This window comes from Heterodontus francisci, chromosome 1, assembly GCF_036365525.1.
Source record: "Heterodontus francisci isolate sHetFra1 chromosome 1, sHetFra1.hap1, whole genome shotgun sequence".
Taxonomy (NCBI): Eukaryota; Metazoa; Chordata; class Chondrichthyes; order Heterodontiformes; family Heterodontidae; genus Heterodontus; species Heterodontus francisci.
This window is the reverse complement of record NC_090371.1, coordinates 85978355-85998424: the sequence shown is the minus strand read 5'-3', so window position 1 is coordinate 85998424 and position 20070 is coordinate 85978355. Positions and strand designations below refer to the sequence as shown.

General features: G+C 45.0%; 1 protein-coding gene across 1 annotated transcript in view; it reads right to left on the bottom strand.

Moving 5' to 3' along the window:
* Positions 1–20070, bottom strand: part of epg5 (ectopic P-granules autophagy protein 5 homolog (C. elegans)) — a 229378-nt gene that overhangs the window by 74314 nt on the left and 134994 nt on the right. Inside the window, exon 28 of the mRNA XM_068032710.1 lies at positions 16422–16564. Coding sequence (XP_067888811.1) covers positions 16422–16564 — 143 coding nt within the window. The remainder of the gene's footprint in view (positions 1–16421; positions 16565–20070) is intronic.

Here is a 20070-nt window from a genome sequence, read left to right as displayed (position 1 = left end):
TCCCCGTATTTAAGGAAGGATATACTAGCGTTGGAGGCAGTTCAGAAAAGGTTCATTCGGCTGATTCCTGGGATGAAGGGTCTGTCTTATCAAGAATGGCTAAACAGGTTAGGCCTTTATTCATTGGAGTTTAGAAGAAATGAGAGGTGTTCTTATTGAAACATATAAGATTCTAAGGGTGCTTGACAGGGTAGATGTTGAGAATATGTTTCCACTGGTGGGGGAATCTCAAACTGGGGGACTTAGTTACAGAATAAGGGGGCACACTTTTAAAACTGAGATGCGAAGGAATTTCTTCTCTCGGAGGGTGGTGAATCTCTGGAATTCTCTACCTCAGAGAGTTGTGGAGGCTAGGCCACTAAATGTATTTGAGGAGGAGATAGATAGATTTTTGAAATCTCGGGGAGTCAAGGGGTATGCGGAGCAGGTCCGAAAGAGGAGTTGAGGCCTGGGACAGATCGGCTATGATCTTACTGAATGGCGGGGCAGGCCTGAGGGGCTGAATGACCTTCTCCTGCTCCTATTTCTAATGTTCTTCATTGGAACACTGAAGCAGGCCAAGGACAGAAAGGTCAGAGTGGGAGCAAAGGGGAGAATTAAAATGATAGGCAACTGGAAGCTCAGGGTCACGCTTGCGGACTGGAGGTATTCCACAAAGTGGTCACTGAGTTTATGTTTCATTTCCCCAGTGTAGAGGAGAACATGTCGTGAGCAGCGAATATAGTACACCAAATTGAAAGTGCAAGTAAATCGTTGTTTCACCTGGAAGGTGTGTTTGGGGCCTTGGAGGGTGAGAAGGGAGGTGGTAAAAGGGCAGGTGTTGCATCTCCTGCGCTTGCACGGAGAGGTGCCGGAGGAAAGGCAGGGTGTGCTGAGGGCGATTGAGGAGTGGACCAGGGTTCCACGGAGGGAATGGTCCTTTGGAATGCTGAAAGGGGAGGGGAAGATATGTTTGGTGGTGGCATCACGCTGGAGATGGTGGAGGATGATCTGTTGAATGTGGAGGTTCATAGGGTAAAAGGTGAGGACAAGGGGAACTCTATCATGGTTTTGGGACGGAGGGGTGACGGTCAATCGATTGTACCAATTTGCATTCATAAAACACCTCCACATAGTAACATGTTCCACAGCACTTCATAGGAGCATTTTCAGATAAAATTTGACACTGAGCCTCATAAGGAGATATTAAGACGGGAGCATTTTCAAGGAAGAAAGAGTTGAGAGGCATATGGTTTAAGGAGGATTTTTCAGGACTTAGGGCCTTGACAGCTGAATGCTGGACAGAGAATAATTTGCCTCATGAGTAGTTGGTGAGCCTAGTTATTTAAGTCTCAAGTTTATTTTGGCTAAGCCAGCTAATAGTCTAATAAAGAGGCATGGCAGGGCATCTAAGTCCCATTGAGTGCACATCCTGTTCCGTGTGGGAACTCCAGGACAGTTCTCGGTGTCCTAGACAACCACATGTGCAAGAAATGTTGCCAGCTGGAGCAGCTCGAGCTCCGGGTTTCAGAGCTTGAGCAGCAGCTGGTGTCACTGTGGTGCATCAATGAGGTTGAGTGTTTAATTGATAGCACATTTCTGGATGTGGTCACCTGCAGCTTAAGGGTGTGCAGGCAGAGACGGAATGGGTGATCACCAGCAGACAAGGAGGGCCAGGCAGATACTGCAGGAATCCCCCCATGGAATGCATCTCACTCTCTAATATTCAGTCCTGAATACTGACGACAGTGATGGCTCCTCTGGGAGTACAGCCATAGCCAAGTCCATGGCACCACAGCTGGCTTTGTACAGCGGGGGTAGGAGGAAGACTGGGAAAGCAATAGTGATAGGGGATTCTATAGTTAGGGGAATAGACAGGTGTTTCTGCAGCCACAGACGTGAATTCAGGATGGTGTGCTGCCTCCCTGGTGCCAGGGCCATAGATGTCACTGAGCGGCTGCAGAGCATTCTGAGGAGGGTGGGCGAGCAGCCAGCAGTTGCGATCTATATCAGTACCGACATAGGTAGAAAAAGGGATGAGGTCCTGCAAGCAGCATTTAAGGAGCTAGGAAAGAAACAAGGACCTCAGAGATAGTAATCTCCTGATTAATCTTGGTGCCACGCAATAGTGAGTAAAGAAATAAAAGGATAGAGCAGATGAATGTGTGGCTGGAGAGATGGTGCAAGAGGGAGGGCTTTAGGTTCCTGGGACATTGGGACAGGTTCTGGGGGAGATAGAGAGATACAGCACTGAAACAGGCCCTTCGGCCCACCGAGTCTGTGCCGACCATCAACCACCCATTTATACTAATCCTATCTATGAGTCAGCTTTGACCACCTACGGCAAAAGTGCGAAGAGAAATGCAGACTGGTTTCAATCTCATAATGAAGAACTGGAACCTGTCATAGCCGCTAAGCGCATTGCACTTTTGAACTACAAGAAAGCCCCCAGCGATTTAACATCCGCAGCACTTAAAGCAGCCAGAAGTACTGCACAAAGAACAGCTAGGCGTTGCGCAAACGACTACTGGCAACACCTATGCAGTCATATTCAGCTGGCCTCAGACACCGGAAACATCAGAGGAATGTATGATGGCATGAAGAGAGCTCTTGGGCCAACCATCAAGAAGATCACCCCCCTCAAATCTAAATCGGGGGACATAATCACTGACCAACGCAAACAGATGGACCGCTGGGTTGAGCACTACCTAGAACTGTACTCCAGGGAGAATGCTGTCACTGAGACTGCCCTCAATGCAGCCCAGCCTCTACCAGTCATGGATGAGCTGGACATACAGCCAACCAAATCGGAACTCAGAGATGCCATTGATTCCCTAGCCAGCGGAAAAGCCCCTGGGAAGGACAGCATTCCCCCTGAAATAATCAAGAGTGCCAAGCCTGCTATACTCTCAGCACTACATGAACTGCTATGCCTGTGCTGGGACGAGGGAGCAGTACCCCAGGACATGCGCGATGCCAACATCATCACCCTCTATAAAAACAAAGGTGACCGCGGTGACTGCAACAACTACCGTGGAATCTCCCTGCTCAGCATAGTGGGGAAAGTCTTTGCTCGAGTCGCTCTGAACAGGCTCCAGAAGCTGGCCGAGCGCGTCTACCCTGAGGCACAGTGCGGCTTTCGTGCAGAGAGATCGACTATTGACATGCTGTTCTCCCTTCGTCAGATACAGGAGAAATGCCGTGAACAACAGATGCCCCTCTACATTGCTTTCATTGATCTCACCAAAGCCTTTGACCTCGTCAGCAGACGTGGTCTCTTCAGACTACTAGAAAAGATCGGATGTCCACCAAAGCTACTAAGTATCATCACCTCATTCCATGACAATATGAAAGGCACAATTCAACATGGTGGCTCCTCATCAGAGCCCTTTCCTATCCTGAGTGGTGTGAAACAGGGCTGTGTTCTCGCACCCACACTTTTTGGGATTTTCTTCTCCCTGCTGCTTTCACATGCGTTCAAATCCTCTGAAGAAGGAATTTTCCTCCACACAAGATCAGGGGGCAGGTTGTTCAACCTTGCCCGTCTAAGAGCGAAGTCCAAAGTACGGAAAGTCCTCATCAGAGAACTCCTCTTTGCTGACGATGCTGCTTTAACATCTCACACTGAAGAATGCCTGCAGAGTCTCATCGACAGGTTTGCGTCTGCCTGCAATGAATTTGGCCTAACCATCAGCCTCAAGAAAACGAACATCATGGGGCAGGATGTCAGAAATGCTCCATCCATCAATATTGGCGACCACGCTCTGGAAGTGGTTCAAGAGTTCACCTACCTAGGCTCAACTATCACCAGTAACCTGTCTCTAGATGCAGAAATCAACAAGCGCATGGGTAAGGCTTCCACTGCTATGTCCAGACTGGCCAAGAGAGTGTGGGAAAATGGCGCACTGACACGGAACACAAAAGTCCGAGTGTATCAGGCCTGTGTCCTCAGTACCTTGCTCTACGGCAGCGAGGCCTGGACAACGTATGCCAGCCAAGAGCGACGTCTCAATTCATTCCATCTTCGCTGCCTTAGGAGAATACTTGGCATCAGGTGGCAGGACTATATCTCCAACACAGAAGTCCTTGAAGCGGCCAACACCCCCAGCTTATACACACTACTGAGTCAGCGGCGCTTGAGATGGCTTGGCCATGTGAGCCGCATGGAAGATGGCAGGATCCCCAAAGACACATTGTACAGCGAGCTCGCCACTGGTATCAGACCCACCGGCCGTCCATGTCTCCGTTATAAAGACGTCTGCAAACGCGACATGAAATCGTGTGACATTGATCACAAGTCGTGGGAGTCAGTTGCCAGCATTCGCCAGAGCTGGCGGGCAGCCATAAAGACAGGGCTAAATTGTGGCGAGTCGAAGAGACTTAGTAGTTGGCAGGAAAAAAGACAGAGGCGCAAGGGGAGAGCCAACTGTGCAACAGCCCCAACAAACAAATTTCTCTGCAGCACCTGTGGAAGAGCCTGTCACTCCAGAATTGGCCTTTATAGCCACTCCAGGCGCTGCTTCACAAACCACTGACCACCTCCAGGCGCGTATCCATTGTCTCTCGAGATAAGGAGGCCCAAAAGAAAAGAAAAACATTAATCCCATATTCCCTACCACATCCCCACCTTCCCTCAATTCTCCTACCACCTACCTACACTAGGGGCAATTTACAATGGCCAATTTACCTATCAACCTTCAAGTCTTTGGCTGTGGGAGGAAACGAGAGCACCCGGCGGAAACCCACGCAGTCACAGGGAGAATTTGCAAACTCCGCACAGACAATACCCAGAACCGAACCCGGGTCGCCGGAGCAGTGAGGCTGCAGTGCTAACCACTGCGCCGCCTGTACAGATGGAACCTATACAGGCCAACAGGTTCACCTGAACTGAGCCAAGACCAGTGCTCTTTACTACTGCTATTGGGGAGGGCTTAAACTAGATTGGCAAGGGATGGGAACCAGGAGGTTAAAATTAAAGAGGAAAAAGTGCACAAAGAATTAAGAGACAGATAGCACTAGACTAAGAAATAGTAAGGTATTAGGTGTGGTCAGAGCAAGAGGGAATGCAATAAAGTCTAAAGTAGGTTGTCAGTGCATGTATGTGAAAGCATGAAGCGTGGTAAGCAAGGTTGGGGTGCTCCAGGTGCAGGTAGCCACATGGGAATGATGCTGTGGCAATAATGGAGATCGGGCTCAAAAAAAGGGCAGGACTGGGTACTAAATATAAAGATGGGGAAGGAAAGAAAGGAGGTGTTGTGGCACTGTTAATTAAGGATAGTATTATCCAAGATACTGAGTGTCCTCAGTACCTTGCTCTACGGCAGCGAGGCCTGGACAACGTATGCCAGCCAAGAGCGACGTCTCAATTCATTCCATCTTCGCTGCCTTCGGAGAATACTTGGCATCAGGTGGCAGGACTATATCTCCAACACAGAAGTCCTTGAAGCGGCCAACACCCCCAGCTTATACACACTACTGAGTCAGCGGCGCTTGAGATGGCTTGGCCATGTGAGCCGCATGGAAGATGGCAGGATCCCCAAAGACACATTGTACAGCGAGCTCGCCACTGGTATCAGACCCACCGGCCGTCCATGTCTCCGCTATAAAGACGTCTGCAAACGCGACATGAAATCGTGTGACATTGATCACAAGTCGTGGGAGTCAGTTGCCAGCATTCGCCAGAGCTGGCGGGCAGCCATAAAGACAGGGCTAAATTGTGGCGAGTCGAAGAGACTTAGTAGTTGGCAGGAAAAAAGACAGAGGCGCAAGGGGAGAGCCAACTGTGCAACAGCCCCGACAAACAAATTTCTCTGCAGCACCTGTGGAAGAGCCTGTCACTCCAGAATTGGCCTTTATAGCCACTCCAGGCGCTGCTTCACAAACCACTGACCACCTCCAGGCGCGTATCCATTGTCTCTCGAGATAAGGAGGCCCAAAAGAAATTACAGAGGATGTTCTAAAGGGGTCAAGGACAGAATCTGGGTTTAGAACTAAGAAACAAAGAGGTTACACTACTGGGTGTTTTATATAGGGCACCAACTAGTGGGAAAGATATAGAAGAAATGCAAGGAAAATTACAAACAGGTGCAAAAACTATTAGGTAGTTATAATGGGGGAACCTTAATTATCCTAATATAGTAACATTGTAAAGGCAGAGAGGAGGAAGGATATCTAAAGCGTGTTCTGGAGTATTTTCTATATCAGCATGTTCCCAGTCCAACAAGGAATCTGGTTCTGGGTAATGAGGTGGGTCAAGTAGATCAACTGTCAGTAGGGAAACATTTAGAGGACAGTGATCATAGTATCCTAAGGTTTAGGTTGGCTATGGAAAAGGATAAAGAGTAATCCAGATTAAAAATGATTAATTGGAGGGCGGCCAATTTCAATGGGGCAAGAACGGATCAGGCCCAGGTGAACTGGAATCCAAGATGGGCAGTCAAAACTGTAATTAAATAATGTGAAGTCTTTAAAAAGGAGATAGTATGTGTACAGTCGAGGTACAATCCTACAAGGGGGAAAAGTAGGACAAACAAATCCAGAGCTCCCTGGATGACAAAAGAGACAGAAAGTAAGATGAAGCAGAAAAGAGGTGCATATGGCAATTTTTGTTTAGATGGTCAGCGATGCTGGCTAGGACAGCATTTAATGCCCATCCCTAATTGCCCTCGAGAAGGTGGTGGTGAGCTGCCTTCTTGAACAGCTGCAGTCCTTGCGGTGTAGGTACACCCAAAGTGCTGTTAGGAAGGGTGTTCCAGGATTTTGACCCAGCAATGGTGAAGGAATGGCGATATAGTTCCAAGTCAGGATGGTGTATGGCTTGGAGGGGAATTTGCAGGTGGTAGTGTTCCCATGCATCTGCTGCCCTTGTCCTTCTAAGAGGTAGAGGTCGTGGGTTTGGAAGGTGCCGTTGAAAGAGCCTTGGTGCGTTGCTGCAGTGCATCTTGCAGATGGTACACGCTGCTGTCACTGTGCGTCAGTGGTGAAGGTGGTGGATGGAGTGTCAATCAAGCGGGTATCAAGTTGATAACGTAGTTTAAGAGTTTGAAAGGGTTAATATCTGGGATAGCGTGAGTAACACCTCCCACGATGATGATGGAAGAGATCACATGAAATAGAGACATGAAGAGAAGCAGCAGCAGCATGGCATCAGAGAAGTTAGACATGCTTAAGTAAAGTTGTATATAGTTCTGTAATATGTAATAAACTACTTATTGTTAAAACTTACCAAAGACTCAGTAATCTCTCCTGGCTGGACTAACCAACCATACAACATGGTGAACAGCAGTGGTCCTTGCCATACATCACCGGGAAATTAAAAAAAAATACTTTCAAGGAGGTTTGAAAGTCAGACCTGAAAAAGGTGGTGCCAAAACTGCAGAACTCGATAAGAGTATGTGAGGAGCTCCAGAATTGTTCCATGGACAAAGTGGCGGCGTGGAAAGTCGGGGCATCAGCTTGCAGAGGCATTCAGGCTACACCACGGAGGCGTGGTGGTCTGCAAAAAAAAAATCCCAGTCCAGCAATCGTAGGCTTCAAGTCAGAGAACTGAGCAACGGTCAGAGATCTGGTGAAAAACCCTTAAAAAGGGTAGAAAATTGTTTATAACGGCACACTAGGCAGGCAGCACCGGGAAAACTGAATCCCGAGCAAGGGCAGCTCCAAGGTTGGCGCCATTACACGTGGCTGAGAAGCGCAGAGGAAAACTTCCAATACCGGAAGAAAAAATGGATCTTAAATTTACGCTACCAGAGGGGTTTGGACACATGGAAGAACCAAATCAAACTCAAAGCTGATCACTTTGCAGAAAAAGATTTCTGAGGTACTGAATTGCTTCAAAATTATACAGCAAGTCAGAAGCAAAACAAGTCAACACATTACTTTATTCCACATGAGCAAAAGCAGTCAATGTTATTGCAAGACAAGGCATTAAAGAGACATCAGATAAATTTGAAGAAGTCTTAAAAACCTTTTATAAGTATTTCAACCTGAGAAGCAACAAGATTTTAGAAAGGGCCAAATTCAACCGAAGGGCCTAGAAACAAGGTGCACCGGTAGATGCTTTTATTAATGACCTTTACAGGCTATTTGAAGGATGCGAATATGGAAACCTAAAATCAGAATTAATATGAGACTGCACTGTCGTAGGTATTGCTAATGAATCCCTATCAGATGTATTGCAGTCTAAGGAAGAACTCATTCTAGACAAAGTGACACAGCTGGTGAGACAAGCAGAGATCCAAGCAGAACAAAGCAATCCTAAGAAGTGAAGAAAAACCTTGGTTCAGGAAACCTCCAATGACCATACCTTAAGCACAGGACTGTAAAAGTACCAGAAAAGAAAATACACGGGAGGGAAAGTGCAAGATGCCATGAAACCCTGCCAAAAAGATCCACAGGCACCAACAGTGTCCTGTAAACAAAGCAGAATGCTTTCACTGCAAGAAAGTTGGCCATTTTGGAACGATATGCCAAAGTAAAACCTCTACTTTCACAGGTTCTAAAGGAAAAGTCTTCATGCATAGAGCTATTAATGAAGTTGAACAATCTCCATCAGAAGAGAAAGCAGAAAATTTCCTTGGTGAGATCATTAACTGCAATCATGCATCGTGAACTGTAGGTATATATGTCAACGGACATATCACCAACTTTAAACCGGACACTGGAGCAAGGGTAACCATTTTATCAGACAACGAACCGTGATTATCAACACATTGCCTGCAGCGAACAGAAACTCAGTTACATGGTCCAGGAGGGATTGAACTGAAAATCAAGAGAAATCTGCAAGCAACACTCCAGCACAAGAGAAAGCAGATACTGGAAACACTATGTTGTACAGAATCAGGAATTTTCTCTTTTAAGTAGAACAGCTTGTGTAGACCTTAATCTTATCAGGAAAGTGGAAGAAGATGCACTGCCCAGAGCTACTGCTGACCATCCTACACAACAGGATGTTAACTTCATTAATGAGATTGAGTCATGTCCTCAGTTCACTGCATCACAATGGTTGGCAAGCTCAAAAAGCTCGGAGAAAGTCGTCATGCACAGATGCAAGATGAGGAATGCTTCCGTATCTGCCAATATTGCACCCAAGTTTGGCCACAGCAGTGCCCCAGTGGTATGGTAATGAAAATCTTCTTTGAGTACAGAAAGCACTTTACTATTGTAGCTGATTTGCTGCGACTTGACAAGAGGCTGATGATTTTGATCTCACTCCGGGTTGACATCTTGGAGAAAATACACCAGGGCCACATGGGAATCACAAAATGCAGAGCTTGGACTCAGTTGTCCATGTGGTGGCTGGGAATATCGAGAGATACAGAAGAAATTATTTCTAATTGCCAGGTATGCTCAGTGCACTGACTAGATCAGAAGGAACCCCTTATCTCCAACCACACCATGGGAATGTCTGGGGATGGATCCATTCATGTTTAATGGGAAATCCTACCTGATTGTTACTGATTATTTTTCCAGGTGGAGTGAAGTCAAACGTTTGTACACAACGACTACTGAGACAGTCATTCGATCTTTAACAGAGATCTTTGCAACACATGACATTCCTGATCAGATTGTGTCAGATTATGGTCCACAAAACGTTTGAAAACGACTACTTCCCGCACTTTGCGGAAAACTGTGGATTTGTACATCTTACAAATTCTCCTAGATATTTTCAATCTAATGGTGAAGCTGAAAGGGGAGTCAGAACTATCAAAGGCATTTGATACAGTGCCACGCAACAGACGTGTGAGCAAAGTTATAGCTCATGGAATAAAAGGGATGGTAGCAACATGGATATGGAATTGGCTGAGTGACAGGAAACAAAGTAGCGGCTAATGGTGTTTCTCAGGCTGGAGGAAGGTTTGTAGGGGAGTTTCCCAGGGGTCAGTGTTGGGCCCCTTGTTTCTCCTGATATATATTAATGACCTAGACCTTGGTGTACAGGGCACAATTTCAAAGTTTGCGGGTGATACGAAAATTGGAAGCATTATGAACTGTGAGGAGGATAGTATAGAACTTCAAAAGGATATAGACAAGTTGATGGAATGGGCAGACAGGAGGCAGATGAAGTTCTCTGCAGATAAATGTGAAGTGATTCATTTTGGTAGGAAGAATATGGAGAGACAATAAAGGGAATAATTCTAAACGGGGTGCAGGAGCAGAGGCACCTGGGTGTATATGTGCATAAGTTATTGAAGTTGGCAGGACTGGTTGAGAGAGCAGTTAATAAAGCACACAGTATCCTGGGATTTATTAATAGGGGCATAGAGTGCAAGAGCAAGGAAGTTATGTTGAACTTATATAAGACACTAGTTCAGCCTCAGCTGGAATACTGCATCCAGTTCTGGGCGCCGTACTAGGAAAGATGTGAGGGCATTGGAGAGTGCAGACAAGATTCACGAGAATGGTTCCAGGGATAAGAAACTTCAGTCATGAAGATAGATTGGAAGAGTTAGGACTGTTTTCCTTGGAGAAGAGAAGGCTGAGGGGTGATTTATAGAGGTATTCAAAAACATGATGGGTCTGGTCAGAGTAGACAGGGAGTTGTTGTTGTTCCCACTTATAAAAGGAACGCGAATGAGAGGCAACGGATTTAAGTAATTGATTGGTAAGAGAAGTAAAAGTGATATGAAGAAAAACTTTTTCACGCAGCGAATGGTTAAGGTCTGGAATGCACTACCTGACAGCGTGGTGGAGGCAGGTTCAACTGAAGCATTGAAAAGGGAATTCGACTGTTATTTGAGAAGAAAGAATATGTAGGGTTACGGGGAGAAGGCGGGGAAATGAATTGCTCTTTTGGAGAGCTGGTGTGGACATGATCAGCCAAATGGCCTGCTTCTGCACTGTAACAATTCTGTGATTCACTGTTAAAGAAGAATGAAGATTTTCAAACTACAGATCTACTTCATTGTTGTATGGATTAGCACCATCAGAAATGTTACTGGGAAGGAAGCTCAAAAAGCAATTTCCCATCCTACTAAAAAAATTACTTCTAGGGCTAGAAGTCCAGGATTATCAGACAGTTCAAGATGGAGAAAAGTCTCATCAAAAACAAGCTTACAACAAAAGGTATTGTACCAGGAATCGACTCAAGTTGATGGAAGAAGAAAAGGTATGGGGACGAGACCAAGGGAGAGAAGGAGTAATCGTCCAGAGAGATGAAAATCAACAGAGATCGTATTTAGTACATTCTTCAGAGGGTACCATCAGAAAAAACAGGAGAAATCTTATTTCCATTCATCAAAGACTTCAATTGGTCATACATTTGGACGAACCAGATGTTGATCCTGAAATTCAGAAAGCACTGGATATTACAAACCTGAATGAAGGCCGTCCAAGTCAAGAAACAAGAGTTCAGGGAAAGACCAATGATTTTCCGAGTCTGACAACAACACAATCAGGGAGAGTTGTGAAACCTCCAGACAGATTGTGATGTTAGAGATTTGGGCGGAGATGGGGTAGTATGCAAAAGTAAAAATTAATGTATAAAAAAAAGGATAAAGACTTGGAGGGAGATGTAGTATAAGGGTTTGAAAGGGTTAATGTCTGGGACAGTGGAGTAACACCTCTCACTATGATGTAAGAGATCACATGAAAAAGGGACTTGAAGAGAAGCAGCAGCATGTTAGTCATGTTTAAATAAAGTTTTATACAATTCTGTAATATGTAATAAGCTAGTTATTGTTAAAACTTACCAAAGACTCAGTAATCTCTCCTGGCTGGACTAACCAAACATACAACAGATAATACAAGTGAGAACTAGGCTGAATATAGAAAATTCAGAGGGGAAGTGGAAGTAGAAATGAAAGAAGCAAAGAGAGACTATCAGAAGAGACTGGCAGCTAATGTAAAAGGGAATCCAAAAGTCTTCTATAGGCATATATATAGTAAAAGGGAGGTAAGAGGAGGAACTAGGGCCGATTAGGGGCCAAAAAATGGGATTTACACATGGAGCAGAGGGCATGGCTGAGGTACTAAATGAGTAAATTGCATTTGCTTTTATCAAAGACGACGATGCTACCAAAGTCATAGTAAAAGAGGAATTAGATGAGACACTGGATGGGTAAAAATTGATAAGGAGGAGGTATTAGAAAGACTGATAAATCACTAGACCGGATGAGATGCATTTAAAAAAAATTCTTTCATGGAATGCCAGTGCCGCTCACAAGGCCCATATTTGTTGCCCATCTCTAATTGCTCGAGAAGGTGGTGGTGAGCCGCCTTCTTAAACCGCTGCAGTCCATATGGTGTATGTGCACCCACAGTGCTGTTTGGATGTTCCAGGTTTTTGATCCACGACAGTGAAGGAACGGCGATATAGTTCCAAGTCAGGATGAGGTGTGGCTTGGAGGAGAACTTGCAGGTGCTGGTGCTCCCATGCATCTGCTGCCCTGTCCTTTTGTGGTAGAGGTCATGGGTTTGGAAGGTGCTGTCAAAGGAGCCTTAGTAAGCTTCTGCAGTGCATTTAGTAGATGGTACACACTGTGCGCTGGTTGTGTAGGGAGTGAATGTTTAAGGTGGTGGACGGGGTACCAATCAAGCAGACTGCTTTGTCTTGGATGATGTCCAGCTTCTTGAATGTTGTTGGAGCTGCACCCATCCAGGCAAGTGGACAGTATTCCAACACACTCCTGACTTGTGCCTTGTAGAAGGTGGACAGGTGTTGGGGAGTCAGGAGATAAGTTACTCGCCACAGACTTCCCAGCTTCTGACCTACTCTTGTAGCCACAGTATTTATATGGCTGGACTGGTTAAGTTACTGGTCAATGGTGTTATGTGAGCACTTCTGTTTTTCTTTGTAAAGCATGTTTTAAGAAATTATAGTTGAATCATCTGGAGATTGCTGAACTTTGGGTGTTTTTTTTAAAAAAAGGAACGTCAACAGAAGTTTGACCAATAAACAAGTTTTTACTGGAAGACACATGTTTGCAAAGAACCCAGAAGGGGATTGTGTGCTAACCTGAAGGGACAGATGTTTACAATGAAATGACAAACCACAATTTATGGCTGTCACAGGATTGCTGAACTGTTCGTTTCATTTTGAATTGTTAATAAAAGCCAGTTGGTTTGGCTAAAAGCAAGCAGTTGGAGTTTGCTTATTCACCTGTCAGGAGAACAGAAGATCCAGCCAGCTGATATCTCTCTCTTTGAAGAATCCCTGCTCTTGAAAAGCAAATCCTGTATCAAGTTCTACCGTTGCCTCCTGTATTTAAAGAAATCCCGCATGTTTGCACATAACTTTGTAGCTTTGAAGCAATTTTGCTACGAATGTGTGAGAATTGAAATATTTGTTGCTTCACACCTGATGTAAGACCTATCTGAAGCCCTCTGTAGCTGAATCTCTTTGAATGTCTACCCAAACTGACTGTTCATCAACACTGCCTGGAAAGATTCCCAGTGGCAACCACCTACTCGCCTTTGGGGCACCTCACCAAAACTAAGGACTTCCAGATCTTCTATTCAGCATAAGTGATTTTTTATTCCTTCTATTTCTTTTTAACAGCTATAAACAAAAATCCCTTTCCCCCCCCCTGGTTAACTGATTGTGTATGTGTTTGTGTGTATGAGGGCTAGGATAAAAATAAGGGGCTTTAATATTTTAACTCGCACGTATGTTTTACTTCATTATTGGTTAAGACTTGGTTTATAATACACAGATTATTTAGTTGTTTATTAAAGAAACGTGGTTGGTGTGCTTTATTCTGAGGACAAATACAGTATCTGATTGACTGTTTCGGTAAATGGGAAAATGTAAATATATGTTGTGACCTGTGGAGAAGTGGGACTGAATTAACAATGCACTCCTCCCGCCTCAGTCGTAACAATGGTAACCCCCAGAACGCTGATGGTGGAGGATTCAGCGATGGTAATGCTATTGAATGTCAAGAAGAGATGGTTAGATTCTCACTTGTTGGAGATGGTCATTGCCTGGCACTTGTATGGCATGAATATTACCTGCCACTTATCAGCCCAAGCCTGATTGTCTAGGTCTTGCTGCACGTGGACACGGACTGCTTCAGTATCTGAGGAATCGCAAACAGTACTGAATATTGTGCAGTCTTCAGCAAACATCCCCACTTCTGACCTTATGATGGAGGGAAGGCCATTGATAAAGCAGCTGAAGATGGGCCTAAGACACTACCCTGAGAAACTCCTGCAGTGAAGTCCTAGGATTGAGATGTTTGGCCTCCAACAACCACAACCATCTTCCATGGTATGTTACGACCGAGGCAGAGGGAGTGCACTGTTAATTCAGTACTACTTCTCCACAGGTCAGAGCATATCAATAGATTTTCCCACTTACCAAAACAGCCAATTAGATGTTCTATTTCTCCCCCAGAATAAAGCACACCAACCAGGTTTCTTTAATATACAACAAAATTATCTGTTTATTATAAAACCAAGTCTTAACCAATAATGAATTAAATATATAAGCGTGAATTGAAATATTAAAGCCCGTATTATCCTAGCCCTCACGCATACTCCCATACAACCAAAAACCAGGAAAAAAGGGATTTTTGTTTACATCTGTTACAAATGAATAGAAGGAATAAAAAAAAACTTTTACTCAAAGAGATGGAAGTCCTTTCTTACAGCGAGGTGTCCCAAAGTCGAATAGCTGGCTGCACCTAGGAATTTTCCAGGAGGTGTTGATGAACAGTCTGTTTGGGTAGGAATTCGAAGAAATTCAACTGCAAAGGGCTTCACATATGTCTTCCATCAGGTGTGCAGCAACAGAGGTGTCAGTTTTCACACACATTCGGTGCAAAAGTCCTTTTAAAGATGCAAGGTTTCTGAAATATTCAGGATGTCTTCAAAATTACAGGAGGCAACAGTACCACTTCACACAAGCTCTTGCTTTTCAAGAGCAGGGATTCTTCAAAGAGAGTTAATAACTTTCTTCTGAACTCCTGGCAGGTCCATTGCAAATTCCAATTGCCTGCTTTAGTCCAAACCCACTGACTTTTAACAGTTCAAAATGAAACTACTTATCCAAGCAGGTCTCATGCGAATCATAAATTCTCTCTTGTCACAACAAAGGATAGCTCTTAAGTCAACCCCACTGTGGTGCTACTTGAAACCACCTAGTTTCCACTATATGTTTACTGGTCAAAGCCAGAAGCCTCTTGTTGACCTTCCTTTTTCTTTTTTTTTAAAAAAGCATCCATAAAGTTCATCTATCTCCAGATGTTTCAATGTCCATGAATTTTTTTAAAAATGTTTTTTAAAAATGCAGATTCCCAAGTTTGTCGTTTTGGTGTGGGAACAGACAAATCTTGGTTGTAGAATGTGGGTTATAGTCACAAAGAGAACTTTGGGACTGTTTTTACCTTGAAAGATAATCCTAGTGCAGTGGGACAGTTTGCTCATGGAGGGGTATTCTTTAGGATTGTTCATCTAGATCTGGATATGATCCAGATATCGAGAAAGGAATGCTTTTCTATTGTCAATACAACTGGAACTCCCTGCTTCCTGTCCGTTAACCAATCCTCTATCCACGCTTCACTAAAAACCTTGAATGTCGGAATGACTTCGCACCTGTCAAATTCACTTGGACGAAATACCATAGAATTATAGGAAAGTCTTCAGGAAAGCAGGGGATTGGAGGGGAGATTATTGTCCAAAAATTCAACCTTGTGGCAAAGTAAAGGATGCTTTTCCTACATCTTAAGGTTGTGTTGTCATAGAGACATAGAGAGATACAGCACCGAAACAGGCCCTTCGGCCCACCGAGTCCACGCTGACCATCAACCACCCATTTATACTAATCCTACATTAATCCCATTTTCCCTCTCACATCCCCACCTTCCCTCAATTCTCCTACCACCTACCTACACTAGGGGCAATTTCTTTTTTTACAATGGCCAATTTACCTATCAACCCGCAAGTCTTTGGCATGTGGGAGGAAATCGGAGCACCCGGAGGAAACCCATGCGGTCACAGGGAGAACTTGCAAACTCCACACAGGCAGTACCCAGAACCGAACCCGGGTCACTGGAGCTGTGAGGCTGCGGTGCTAGCCACTGCGCCACTGTACTTGATGTTGACAAAAATCAAAAAGTAAACTTAAAGCAACACAACAGAAAAATCAGTGAGTAGGAATCAATAATGTTGACGGGACAATAGATAGAATGATACAATGTAGGTTGGAATACCTAACAAGGTAGTTACAGAGGGGTTGTAGGGGACTCTGGCCACAAACTGGAATCCTACCAATGAGTGATGTCACATATGAGAGCTTCAATCCCTTACCTCAATTAAAAAAAAAACAGACTTTTATCCATGTGAACAATAGTATGTGAAAGACTTAAGACAGCAATAGGGTCTGCAAAAAGTACTTCCACATTTCATCAGATGGCTAAATGAGAGCATATTTAACTTTTTATCAGAACTACATTTTCCAGAAAATAGCAAATCAATAATTCTTTTTGTAAGCACTAACTTACGTGATAAAGTTTTCTACATGTACAGCAGCTTCAGCAATGTTTTGAGGCGGCGGTTTGGCAACATCGGTTTGCAACTGCTTAATGTCGTTAATTAAAGCATCAAGCTGTTGGTTGATGGCATTATTCTTGTATAATTCCTCACACTGAAATTTGAACAGAAATTCATTGATTCATTTCAATTATTTGGTCAAGATATCAACATACATCTGAAATAGGTATAACCTAACGTGCATATATTTTAATTGTAATTCCATACAGAAACACAACTGTGTTGATATTAATATCCCAATGTTGCTAATTAATTAGAATTTACAGCAGAGAAACAGGCCTTTTGGCCCAAATGATCTATGCAAGCGTTTATGCTCTACACGAGCCACCTCCCATCTTAAATCATTGAATTCTATCAGCATATCCTTCCATTCCTTTCTCTCTCATGTGCTTATCTAGCTTCCCCTTAAATGCTTCAAATACTTCATGTGGGTAGCATGTTCCACATTCTAACCACCCTCCGGGTAAAGAAGATTCACCTGAATTTCTTCATAAGTTTATTAATGACAATCTTATATTTATGGCCACTAGTTTTGGATACTGCCACCTAATGACATTGCGTGCTTTTTCACAGTGATGGTCATTTGCTTTTTCACAGTTAATTGGTTAAACCAAGTTTAAGAGCAGCTTTGATAGTTTATTAAAGTATAAACTTGTTATGAGCTTTACATTTGCTTCCTTGATGGTGGCTATGACTTGAAGGTATGTATTTCTCCACAAAGTTAACACAAAACGGGCAATTGTGCAACCAAACTCAGGCTACTGCTGAACCAAAATAACATGTATAGAGTTTCTACGTACACTGTATACAATAACAGCATTAACTGACTCTTCTTCATTGGCCTCCTTGTCTCGAGAGACAATGGGTAAGCGCCTAAAGGTGGTCAATGGTTTGTGGAGCAGCGCCCAGAGTGGCTATAAAGGCCAATTCCAGAGTGAGAGACTCTTCCACAGACGCTGCAGATAAAATTGGTTGACAGGGCTGTTACGCAGTTGGCTCTCCTTGCACTGCTGTCTTTTTTCCTGCCAACTGCTAAGTCTCTTCGACTCGCCACTCTTTAGCCTCGCCTTTATGGCTGTCCGCCAACTCTGGAAATCAGTGGCAACTGACCCCCACGACTTGTGATCAATGTCATAGGACCTCATGTCTCTTTTGCAGATGTCTTTAAAGCGGAGACATGGACGTCCAGTGGGTCTGATACCAGTGACGAGCTCGCTGTACAATGTATGTCCTTGGGGATCCTGCCAACTTCCATGCGGCTCACATGGCCAAGCCATCTCAGGCGCCGCTGGCTTAGTAGTGTGTATATGCTGGGGATGTTGGCCGCCTCGAGGACTTCAGTGTTGGAGATATGGTCCTGCCACCTGATGCCAAGGATTCTCCGGAGGCAGCGAAGATGGAATGAATTGAGACATCGCTCTTGGCTGACGTACGTTGTCCAGGTCTCGCTGCCGTAGAGCAAGGTACTGAGGACACAGGCTTGATACACTCGGACTTTTGTGTTCTGTGTCAGTGCGCCATTTTCCCACACTCTCTTGGCCAGTCTGGATATAGCAGTGGAAGCCTTTCCCATGCGCTTGTTGATTTCTGCATCGAGAGACAGGTTACTGGTGATAGTTGAGCCTAGGTAGGTGAACTCTTGAACCACTCCCAGAGTGTGGTCGCCGATATTTATGGATGGGGCATTTGTGACGTCCTGGCCCATGATGTTCGTTTTCTTGAGGCTGATGGTTAGGCCAAATTCGATGCAGGCAGCCGCAAACCTGTCGATGAGTCTCAGCAGACACTCTTCAGTGTGAGATGTTAATGCAGCATCGTCAGCAAAGAGGAGTTCCCTGATGAGGACTTTCCATACTTTGGTCTTTGACGGGCAAGGTTGAACAGCCTGCCACCTGATCTTGTGTGGAGGAAAATTCCTTCTTCTGAAGACTTGAACGCATGTGAGAGCAGCAGGGAGAAGAAGATCCCAAACAGTGTAGGTGCGAGAACACAGCCCTGTTTCACGCCACTCAGGATAGGAAAGGGGTCTGATGAGGCGCCGCTATGCTGAATTGTGCCTTTCATATTGTCATGGAATGAGGTGATGATACTTCGTAGCTTTGGTGGGCATCCAATCTTTTCTAGCAGTCTGAAGAGACCATGTCTGCTGACAAGGTCAAAGGCTTTGGTGAGATCAATGAGAGCAATGTAGAGGGGCATCTGTTGTTCACGGCATTTCTCCTGTAGCTGTCGAAGGGAGAACAGCATGTCAATGGTGGATCTCTCTGCGCGAAAGCCACACTGTGCCTCAGGGTAGACATGCTAAGCCAGCTTCTGGAGCCTGTTTAAAGTGACTCGAGCAAAGACTTTCCCCACTATGCTGAGCAGGGAGATTCCACAGTAGTTGTTGCAGTCACCGCGGTCACCCTTGTTCTTATAGAGGGTGATGATATTGGCATCGCGCATGTCCTGTGGTACTGCTCCCTCGTCCCAGCACAGGCAAAGCAGTTTATACAGTGCTGAAGGTATAGCAGGCTTGGCACTCTTGATGATTTCAGGGGTAATGCCGTCCTTCCCAGGGGCTTTTCCGCTGGCTAGAGAATCAATGGCATCACTGAGTTCCAATTTTGTTGGCTGTACATCCAGCTCATCCATGACTGGCAGAGACTGGGCTGCATTGAGGGCGGTCTCAGTAACAACATTTTCCCTTGAGTACAGTTTATGGTAGTGTTCCATTTGCTTGCGTTGGTCAGTGATTGTGTCCCCTGATTTATATTTGAGGGGGGCAATCCTCATGATGGTTGGCCCAAAAGCCCTCTTAATGCCATCATACATTCCTCTGATATTTCTGGTGTCAGAGGGCAGCTGAATATGACTGCATAGGTGTTGCCAGTAGTCATTTGCGCAGCGCCTGGCTGTTCTTTGTGCAGTGCTTCTGGCTGCTTTCAGTCCTACGGATGTTAACTTGCTGGGGGTTTTCTTGTAGTTCAGCAGTGCAATGCGCTTAGCGGCTATGACAGGTTCCAGCTCTTCAATGTGAGATTGAAACCAGCCTGCATTCTGCTTCACACGTTTGCCATAGGTGGTCATTGCTCAGTCGTAGATGGCGTCTCTGATGTGGGCCCACTTGATCTCTGCATCCCCTGTGGGAGTATTTTGAAGGGCTTTTTTGAGTGAATTTAGAAACTTACGTAACAACTGTGGATGAGAAATTCTAATAGTGGTTATGCGCGGGCAGCCCTTCTGCTTGGAGTGATGCAGCTTCTTTGGTTTGAGGCTAACCTTGCTGCACACCAGGGAGTGGTCAGTGTCGCAGTCCGCACTGTGGAAGCTGCGTGTGATTTGAACGCTGTTTAGACAGGCTCGCCTTGTGACGATGAGGTCCAGCTGGTGCCAACGGCATGATCTTGGGTGCCTCCATGAAACTTGGTGACAGGGTTTAGTGTGAAAGAATGAGTTGGTGATGCAGAGGTTATGATAGGTACATAACTCAAGCAGTCTCTCTGACCATTCTCATTCATCCTACCAGTGCCATAGCGCCCAAGGCAGGAGGGCCATGAGTCATGATCGGCCCCAACTCTGGCATTAAAGTCCCCCAGCAGGAACAGGTGTTCGGTGTTG